Source organism: Galeopterus variegatus, unplaced genomic scaffold (assembly GCF_000696425.1).
Source record: "Galeopterus variegatus unplaced genomic scaffold, G_variegatus-3.0.2 Scaffold428, whole genome shotgun sequence".
Classification (NCBI taxonomy): Eukaryota; Metazoa; Chordata; class Mammalia; order Dermoptera; family Cynocephalidae; genus Galeopterus; species Galeopterus variegatus.
This window is the reverse complement of record NW_007726539.1, coordinates 577143-587788: the sequence shown is the minus strand read 5'-3', so window position 1 is coordinate 587788 and position 10646 is coordinate 577143. Positions and strand designations below refer to the sequence as shown.

At 31.7% G+C, this 10646-nt stretch overlaps 1 protein-coding gene across 2 annotated transcripts in view; it reads right to left on the bottom strand.

The window, feature by feature from the left end:
* Positions 1–613: 613 nt before the first annotated feature.
* Positions 614–10646, bottom strand: part of AEBP2 (AE binding protein 2) — a 61678-nt gene continuing 51645 nt past the window's right edge. The window contains exons 6-10 of one of the 2 annotated variants that reach the window (XR_550206.1): positions 7296–7363; positions 5365–5478; positions 2885–2911; positions 883–2330; positions 614–746 (exon numbers count right to left, since the gene is read on the bottom strand). Coding sequence is in view for 1 of the 2 variants with exons in the window: in XM_008568653.1 (XP_008566875.1) it covers positions 2285–2330; positions 2885–2911; positions 5365–5478; positions 7296–7363 (255 nt within the window). In the remaining variant the exon portion in view is untranslated. Of the gene's footprint in view, positions 747–879; positions 2331–2884; positions 2912–5364; positions 5479–7295; positions 7364–10646 lie in introns of those variants that run through there. The other variant, XM_008568653.1, reaches the window with a different exon arrangement.

Genomic DNA, 10646 nt, shown 5'->3' with positions numbered 1-10646 from the left:
CCCCCCAAAAAAAAAAAGTGTCCCCAAAACACCATTTGATACAGATAACTAATATAACAATATTTATTGTAAAGTATATTAAACAGCTTTCACTGAAATTTAACATATCAATCAGCTTATTACCAAGATCAACACTATCATATTAAAATGGAAGCTGAGCGGCCTATGTTTATTTTTCCAAAAATGTTATCAACTAGACAAAGGATTGGCAAACTTTTTCTAAAAGGACCAGATTTTAAGTAAGAGACTGATCATATGTGGGGGCAGGAGGAAGAATATAGATGGGCAGACATTAATAAATGAACATTACAAATTAACTTTCATAGTTATTTCCCAATCATAATGAATGTGTGGATATGTACACATACAACAAGTTATAAAACTAGCTCATTTTAATTCCATATTCTTTATGGTATGTTAATTAGTAGTACCAAACCAAAGTCAGATAAGCAGCAAAAAGATGAGTGACTGAGTTACTCTGAGGCTAATCAATAAGCAAGAAATCTGGTTCTGACATCTAAGAATTTCTACACAATGAAAAAGCTGTTTTCTAAAGAAAATATTAGATGTATTTTTTCAGATGTCATTTTAAAATTTAATTGAATTGTTACAATTTGAAGCTAAATGTAATTTGCTTTGTTTTATTAGAAAAAATACTCAAGCAAGGTCTACAATCATTGGTCAATTAAGAATGACTTACAAGAACATGATGCAATAAAATAAAAATACAAGTACAAACTATATATCTGAAACACTTCTATTTGGCAATTTTATAACAAATCAAAATTTGAAAAGAACAAAGGAGATTGCAGATTACTTCGCAAGATACAGAATAAAGCAATTGATGAAGTGCTTAAGCAAAAGAAAACAAAAAANATATATCTGAAACACTTCTATTTGGCAATTTTATAACAAATCAAAATTTGAAAAGAACAAAGGAGATTGCAGATTACTTCGCAAGATACAGAATAAAGCAATTGATGAAGTGCTTAAGCAAAAGAAAACAAAAAATGTAAGAAAACACACTGCTTTTCTTTTCTTTTTAAAAATAAAATCACATTTGCTACAGATCGTATGGATAATACCCTTATTAAACAACCATTCCAGAATGTCTTATAGTAGCAGTGCTTTTATTTGCACTTCATTTAGTTTTATATGACTCATTTCATGTATATAGCTCTTTACCCCCACTGTTAACGAATAAAGACTCCCATAGTTTTTATTATTTTTTAATTTTTTAAAGCAAATGAGAAATGATTTATGTACCATGGAATCTTTCTCATTTTGGAACCAAAGGCTTATTTAATTCTATATTTTTGTCTATTCTTTCTTTAAAAAATTTAGTGTAAAAACTGCTGGTTTTTATATCACTGTAGTGAAGTGAAAACTCCTCAATCAGGAGCATTTTCTGCAGTTTGACTGCATATAACCACATACTTTACAATATGTCCTTCCAACAGTAAGGAAATAATTGATTTCACGGTCACTGTCAGAAATGAGTGCCATAATTCTATTATGGGTATGGGTCCTCCCTCAAAGACTTTCTGGAAGGATGTTCAATGTTTTTTGTTCTTATAGATAATAACAGTAGTACATAGTCCCTTAAGTCTGCAAAAGACATTTATTGTTAAAGAAGGTGCTTTATTAACAATTCCTCTGGCAGCACTAGTGAATTACAATATCCTTCAATATTATTTCTACCATAATATATACATTTAACTTTCATGCCTCTAGAAAAACATCTACAGTACATTTGAAAATATAAAAATATATTACAAATCTGCTGAATTATATACAAGCAATGTTCTATTATCTCTATGCAACATTTGTTTAATACAATACTAACAAGTTACACATATTTCCATTTCTGTAAGTTAAAAAAAAAATCCATATGGCTTCTTGCTTACCGAGCAAGAAAGTGATTTTATTTTCCTTTTCAAAACCAACTTTGGTGCATAAAGGATTTAGTTTGAAGATAACTTTTAAAAAAAATACAGTTTTTCTTACATTAAGAAAAAACAACTCAAAAACCAAATGCTTTCCTCAGAAAAAAATTAGAGTCATATAGGTTAAATGAAAATATGAGGATTATTCAAATAATTTGAAAGAGAGGTTTTTCAAAAACCGTTAACAGATTAGTTATATAGGTAAATATTAACATACTGTACTCCATGAGAAAGCCCTAGTCCTGAAAAGGGAGCCACCAGACATACTGCAACACTCTTTAACAGTAATTTTCAGACCTAATTTGATAGACGAATTTTTAGTTGATTGCAAATGTCGTTCACTGTTTGCTTAAATACAAATTGAACACTTTTCTTATCAGAGTTCTGCAAAAGAACACAAATGGCAACCAATCACATCTATTTATCATAATTGAAAGGTAAATTATCTTTTGATAATTTTCAATGTCTAAATTATTTCCTAATATGACTTCAAATCAATAGACACTGTCAAGACAAATATCCTTACAGTGCTTTTGGTATCTGTAACGGCACATGTTGTGATTGTTTTTCTTTCCAATATAAACTACTGTAATCACTAAAGGGAAGAAAAAAAAAGCAGCTTAAAGCAGCAAGCATGCAAAGCCTTTAAAAGCTGTTCCACTAAGTTGCCAGAAGAGTGTTTGCTCAGTCTCCCACAGTACCATTCCATGAAAATGTGGATATACAGTAATATATTAATATATTCCACAGAAAGAGGCTACTTCATTCACAGAATGTTTACACTAAGCATAAATATTATTCTAAATACTGGATTAAAAAAAAAAAAAAAAAGGAAAGGGGTTGACTCTAATGTGCAACTTTTCCTAAACCCATTGTCAGTGACTAAGACTGCAGGTGTCCCCGCTTGTTTGCTTTTTATGTATTTATTTATTTTTTACCTCTTCAACCTCTTCTGCGGCATTGTTCTAGAAAAAGAGAAAAAGGAATTTTCTTTTATTCAACTGAATCAAACACATTGAGCACTTGAAGACAGAAATTTTAAAAATTTATAAGATATAGGCAATGTGATCACAGATGATCATTAACATTTATTTCCAAAACATTTATACACATAATGGATACAAATTTAGTGACATAATATAGCTGTTTAATAAATCTTTTTTATGCAGACTGTTAATGTGTTTCTTAGAAAGAATTCCATGTCTAACACATGCATTTTAACCAATTAGTACTTCAAAATAAATATGTTCTTTTTAGTCTCATTCTGAAGTTAATTTTTGGAAAGTTAGCCATGTTTTCATTTTGATATGTGTATGAGGAAGAAATTATTTCTTCTAAGAACAAGAATAATTTTTTTCTCTTTACTTAATTTCACAAGTTTTCCCATTCAAACACAGAAATTTACTAAAGATACTACACCAGAGCAAATGAAGGGGCTTCTATGACTCTATACCATTTTAGAGAAGACTCAGTTTTGATTTCAGAAAAGAAGCAGCGCAAAAATATAGAGTCAAAATTAAATTTTAAGATTTTTCTTTTGGTATCATTAAGGAAAATTAAATCTAAAGAAGCACCTAATATGCCTTCAGAACATCCTCATTTCCAAAGAATGAAATAAATAAGAACTATAGAATCACATACTTCGAGAATATGCATCACTATTCCTATGCACTTTTGGAAATCAGTTCTAAATTTGAATGTTATTCTTAAGTCACTTTCACTAAAATATCTAAATTGATTTCTACATAGCACAACAGCAGCAAAAATGAGCTGGTTTGGTGAGAAAGAAAGACTCTTTGAAAGAGAAAAGTAGAATACAGGGCAGAAACACAGATTAATCTTAATTTAAGATTCATGCTCCTTTGTCAACTCTTCAAGAGATGTTTACAACCAGTTCTAAAAGCAGAGTGGCTCTCCCAAAATATCACTCTTTTAGAATGCTAACTGTAGTTACCTCCTTCCAAAGAGTAAACAGAAATAATCCTTAAATTAGGTACCAGTAAATAAAGAATACTCAATTATTTTCCTTTGAAAAGAGAGTAGTTGTACCTTTTTCATATTTTTGGTAGTGAATTTCACTCAATCCTCTCCTTGATAGTCTCTCATCCCACAAAGAACAAGTTTTATTGTACTTTAGCAGCTTCATCAAAGGATGTTTTAAGAAATGTTTTGGGAAATAGAGAAAATTCAAGAGTCTCAATATTTCTTCATGGCAAGACCCATTATATGTTAGAATTTCATTCTCAGCCAAGAATGTCTCAAATTATAGAAATCCTGTTATATTGAAGAATATTCCAAAAAGTTCAGTCATGGAATGAACACAGCCTTTAAGGTTTTTAATAACTATAAAATTAGCTTTCTTTATGATAGCTAAAATTTACATTTGGGAATTAATCAATTATTATATGCCATCCTATTTCTGTCCAAACTATCTCTATACAAAATACATATTAAAATTTCACTTAAAAAATATTAAATTCTTTCATTAATACTGCCTTTTAAAAACTGGTTTTAAGCATTTTCATCACTTTTTAAAAATCACCCTAGTATATGTCACTTAGATTAGAGGTAGTATGGAGTTTGGCCACTTACTATCTGTGTAACCTTGGGCAGATTAAACTATTTAACTTCTTGCCTCAGTTTCCCAAGCTGTAAAACAGAGATAGTAACACCTACTTCACAGAGCTGCTGTGAGGATGAAGTAAATGTAAAGCACCTAGCAAAGTGACTCAGCACATAGTCAGAAATGTTGGTCTCTTCTCCTCCCCCCCACCACACCTTCATAAGCACAGCACACTAAAACAAAGGTCAGATCAGAAAATCATTAGAGATAATGAACACTCTGAGTTACCTCTTAAAAACAAAACACAATAATATTTAAATTGCTCTTTTGAGAAGTCTGGGGAGGCCGGTTAGCTCAGTTGGTTAGAGCACAGCCTTGTAACACCAACGTCAAGGGTGCGGTTCCCCGTACCGGCCAGCCACCAAAAAAACAAAATGAACAAACAAAGGAAAAGTGTGGGGAGAATATAAATTTAAAAAAATTTTTAATTTCAAACAGTAATGGTATTTAGGACACACATGATATATTCCCAGGCCCACAAAAGTCTGACATTATAAAAAGAGTTACATATTTAAGCAAAAGGCATTTATTTTCAAAATACTATGAATATTAAAATCAAAGCTTAATTAAGATAAATCTAGAATTAAACAAGCATATAAACTTTAGCAAAATATTGGATTGGTCTTTCTGGATTTTCTGTGTAATCTCCACATACCCAAAAAGAAAAAAAAGGCAGAAAGTAAGATAGGCTTGGAATTGAAATTCAGTACTTAAGAATAGTCCTAACTTATCCAAAATTTAGAGAGACTTAAGATTACAATTCAGAAAGTAAAACAGAGTCAAGAACTAGATTACCTGTATATGTTTGGGTCCAAAAGCAAGGCAGTATCTTTGGGTAGCTTTGATAAATGAACTACTTTAGTTTTTAACTGATGTCTTTCACTTTCATTCACCCACACATCAGGCAGACTATGAGTTAAAAAACAAGGCAACAGTAAGATAACATTAATTTTAGATTTACCCTTCATATATGCCTTCACATTTCCCAACCTTATCTGCTAGTTTGATGGGGCCACCTAGGTTAACAAGTTTCTCAGAAGCCATGGAAGCTCAGCCACAAACTTCAGCATTAGTAGCAGGACATACAGTCCCAGATAAGAAATGGCAGCGTTAAATTTTTGACAGGGATTTAGGGATAAATTAGGAATTTTGGGTGGCAAAGCCTTAAACTTATCAGAACACACAGTCTGGCTCTTAACTCACTGAGTGAAATTCATAATTGAGCTTGACTTGATAAAAATCTGACATCAAGTCTCTTTATTAAGAAAGAAGTAAAAACCCCATAAGATTAAAAAATGCATGTGACCAAAATTCTGAATTCAAAGAAATTTATTACTACAAAAAATTTCAAATAAGAGTATTTTGATATTTGGACTAATCCTTTTCTAAAACACTTGGAATACACAGACATTTGAATTTGATACATATTTTTAAAAGAACTATGTTTATAACCTTAATATAAAAATATCTCTTAAAAACCAGTATGAAACAGATGAAAACTTATTAGGAAAAGAGGAGATGGGGGAGGAAAAGGACACAAACCATTAATTCACTGAAGACAGAAACAGTTTAAAAATTATCTCACTTGTAATCAAAGAAATGCAAAATGTAAAAGGAAATGATAAGAGCCAGTGTTAACAATAAGCCAGAGAATTAAATTCTCTAATGTAGCAGATTGGACTATAAGTTGACACAAACTTTCAGGGAGGCAATTACTACCAAAAATCTTAACATTTTGCATAGTGTGTATATTAATAGAGATTTTCATATCACTTTATAATGAAAAATAGTTAACTTCAATGTTTAGTAAAAAGGAGTTAGTTAAATAAAGGGTAACATTTCCATAAACCCAGTCTAGGTTGGTATTGGGGGGAGAGGGTAGAGCAAGGGGAGAGCTGTGGAAGATAAGTTCTATACTAATGCAAGTTTGATAATCATAGGATTAAAAAATGTTAAACAGATTTAACATGCTAATGCATACTGTAAATCCCAAATCTATTTTTAAGACCTTTAACACTACCATTGATTAACATCTCCTCAGAACAGAGTAGGGAAAACAGTATCATAGAAAAATTAATAACAAGGACAAATGTTGGCCACATATTTTAAGTAAGCATACACAATGAAATCCCCTTCATTTAAACTTTTCTATTCTTAGTTTTTATCAACTCTGTCCAAAATTTCTACGATACACCTTCATTACCTTCTGTAACAAGTACATTTTAATTTAAAAGATAAAAGGAAAATTAAAGATGAAATATCTGAATTGAGGAACATCTAGGTCAGAAGAGCTCAAAAAGCTACTAAAACTCAAATAAAAATGTAATCACTGCTGGAATACTGGTCAATTGCTTTTTCTATAAAACATCATTCACTGCATGCTGGAAATCTTTTACAAAGTTGTTGTTTTTTTTTTGGCAGCTGGCTGGTATGGAGAAATTTTTTAGATAAATGATTCAAACAAAGGCACAACTAAGGCTGCTTGCATACTACTTGGAGGTCATTAAAAATCCTAAAAATGATTAAAAACTGCTGCAACTACTTTTATTAAAAACAATTAAAAAACTAAAGATTTTTATCTCTTTAATCCTGAGAACATCAAAATGTTACATGGTTTAATTTTTCTAAGTCTTTTCATTTGAATTTAATAACAATTTTTGTGTGTAAGATTTTAATCAAAATAAAACGTAAGTCTATTAGTTACACACAGTACTTCAAATACATACATGTCTTCAGGCATCCAATGAAGCAAAAGTTTTATCTTTCCAGAATCCTCTTTTCTCTTAGCTATTACCTAGTAATGACATGAAAAAAAAAATTATAAAAATGATCTGTAAAACATCATTTTCATGCACTATTAAAAAGCACTTTTGCCCCTAATCAAGAACTTTCAGTGTTAATGCCCTGGAAGAGATATCAGCACCACAACATACTGTTCTTCCCTGCTTTGTAGCACTCAAACCTCCGTTCTTCCCTTAAGACTGAAAGATCTATGACACAAGAATCTTACCCTACAGACTTCATCATACCATCTACAGCAGTGTTTCATATAAAATAGATTAACTGAACTTTTTAGAAATCTATCCTAAAGATACAAACCTGAATTAGGAAAAGCTAGCTCTATGCTCAAAGATGCTCATGTTATAAGAACACTTTTGAGCACTTCTGGCCCAAAAAGGGAAAAGTAAATATCCAAACACTAAGACCTAGTGATTGTACCCTTTAATACCTATTATCTCCACCCAAGCTGCCATAACCCAAGTTCAGGTCTCCAAAATTCTGGACCTCCTCAAGCCACCAAAGCAATTCTCCACTCAGTACCCACAGTGCTTGTTCCAAAGCACAAATTCAGCAATATCATTTCCTTAACTAAAACTCTTCAACGGTTCCCCTGAGCACTTAAGAAAAAGGTCATTGTTAGCACAGCGCACAAAACTCTTCAGGATCTGGCCTCTCTAGTCTCATTTTTTTCGTTTTTCTGCCTTGAACTCATATTGAGGATGGTTTTCCAAACTATGAGACATATAAAAGAAAATTTCTCATCTGACCTCTAACTTACCAGAACAATCAGCTCTCCAGGATTTCTGTGCACCAGTGGTATTAATGTTTTACAGAAGAAACAGCTACCATAGATCAGACAGTGCTCTAGCTGCTGGACACACAGCAGTAAAAGCAAATCAAATCCCTGCCTAGTAAAATTAAAGACTTGTTTCTATAATTCCATCAATTCAATTTCTAAAACTGAGTTGATGACTTTTGGAAGACGTGAGTCCCTAAAAAAGGGGGGGTGGGCAGGGGGTGCCAGAGAATTACAGTAAAAGACTGAGAATAAAAACCATGAAATATCTCTAAGATCTACACATTTGGATATCCCGAATGTCTTTTCAATTGTCTACAAGTTCTGGCTCTGCTTTAAATAAATAAAAACTGCAAATCACTGCATTATATATATAAGTATGGCTTATTACAGAAATGTGACTGGGAACTCCAATTAACTCATCTATATTCCGAAGTATGACTTTGGCCCTATATAAAAGAAATTACTAAATATTCATTTACATATTCAGCTAAAATGTTTAAGGTATGTATGCTTCATTTTTTGATTACTCACTTTAACTTGGCAATTAACACAACTATAGGTTTCAGTTAAGTCAAATAAAATTTACACCAAATTATTATTCCCATTTTCCCTGCCTGGAATGTGTAGTGTCTACCCACGCTCTTTCACAATCATGTATACACTTTTTAGGACACATGCATTATCACCTCCTCTTCCTTGCATCCCCAACTCCAAAAATGGATTAAGGGCCCCTAGTATGTATCTCCAAAATGCTGAGTGCTGAGTCTACATTAGCATGTACTACACTATATTGTCATTCCTTTATATGCCTCTCTTCTCTCACAGAATGTGGAATATTGTAAATCCAGCATCTACCACATGTATTGACCCAATATGTTTGTAATAAATAAAGAATACAAATAAGTAATTACAATGGAATATTATACAGTAATTTAAAATTAGGTTTAAAAATGCTAAAAAACAAGTAAAAAATGCTACTAATATCAAATTAAAAGAGCAGTTATACAATATGATTGTGACTCTTAAAAACAAAACAAAAATTTATGTGCAATTGGGTGTATACTTATATAAAAAGTTCATCAACTTGAACAATTAAAATTTGCACTACTCTGTGTAAATCAAACCTCAAAAAAGTAAAAAAAAAAAATTTAATTAAGGGACTGAAAATGCTATTTGTTTTACTAAGTCTCTAGCTTAGCTAGATTGCCAATCAAGCACCCATACTGGTTGGAAGATTTTTAAAGAACAAATAAATCTGAAGAAAAAATACTGGTGGGAAGGAAAAACGTTCTAATTTATGACTACGGTTGTTTGTTGTTTGCTTGGGGTTATTGTTGTTAGTTGAAAATAGGCCATTCACTTGTGAGGTTCAAACTTAAGGAATCTACCTAAGTTAAGCAGTGGAAATCATCTGAATAAAAAGACTTAAAAAATCATAAGGAAAACAATATATCTGTCATTCATTACCAGATTCTGAAAATTAAGGTAATGCTTAAACAAAATAAAAACAAATCAATATAATATTTAAGACTCTTACAATTTTCATAACAAAATTAGCACTTTAGTGAATAATAATAACAATCTCAATATGTTTTTACCAAATTTAAGTTCCAAATACCCAACAAAATGTTATGTCATCCTGAAAACATATTAGAAATGAATAAAAGCAGAGCTTTAAACAAAAATAAAACACTTTCTATTTCCATTATATAAAACCTAAAGTTAAATAAATACCCTAATTCTAGACTTGGAAACAAAATTAACTAAAAAGCCCAAGTACAGATCTGGAGATGCTAAAACAAAATACCTCTAAATGAAATAAGATATTAAAACAATACAAGTCAACCAAGCACAGCAAGCTACTGACTGGTAACTAGGATTCTGCTGACCTCTTCTGGAGAAGGCTCGAAAGAAAATGTTTCAATTAAAGAAATATGGCAAGTCAGGCAAACTGCACAATGTAGTATACCTCATATACATTATTTTTTGCAAATTATTTCAATATCAGTATGATTATTTCCTATAAAAGTTAACTTGATAACAAGGTAACTTAAATTTGCAGTTAGTATTGAACTTTTCTTTACTACTAACAGAAGTGACTCTACCCAGGTACAGAACTTTGGAGAACTTGTTCGCCTAACTCCTTTCCTTTCTACTATGTCCAGCAAAGACTTATCTCATTACGGATGTCTCTTCCTTCCACTTTCCCTCTCCAGGAAAAATCATTCTTCAGATTACACTCCATCCTCATGACTCTTCCTCAGTCTATGTGTCTGTGTCCACACTGTGACTTCAGAGCACATCATTCATTCCTCAGTTTTTAAATTAACAACATACCTAAGTATCGCATTCTTCTCAGATGTTTTCCTCAGCTAGAAAACTTCTCATCTTCATAGACTATTCTGACCCTGAGTAAACTTTTTTTTCCCAGACTCCTAATATTATCATCACTATATCTAGTTCCTTCACTGGGAGTGGGGGGGGGGGGGGGGCCCCC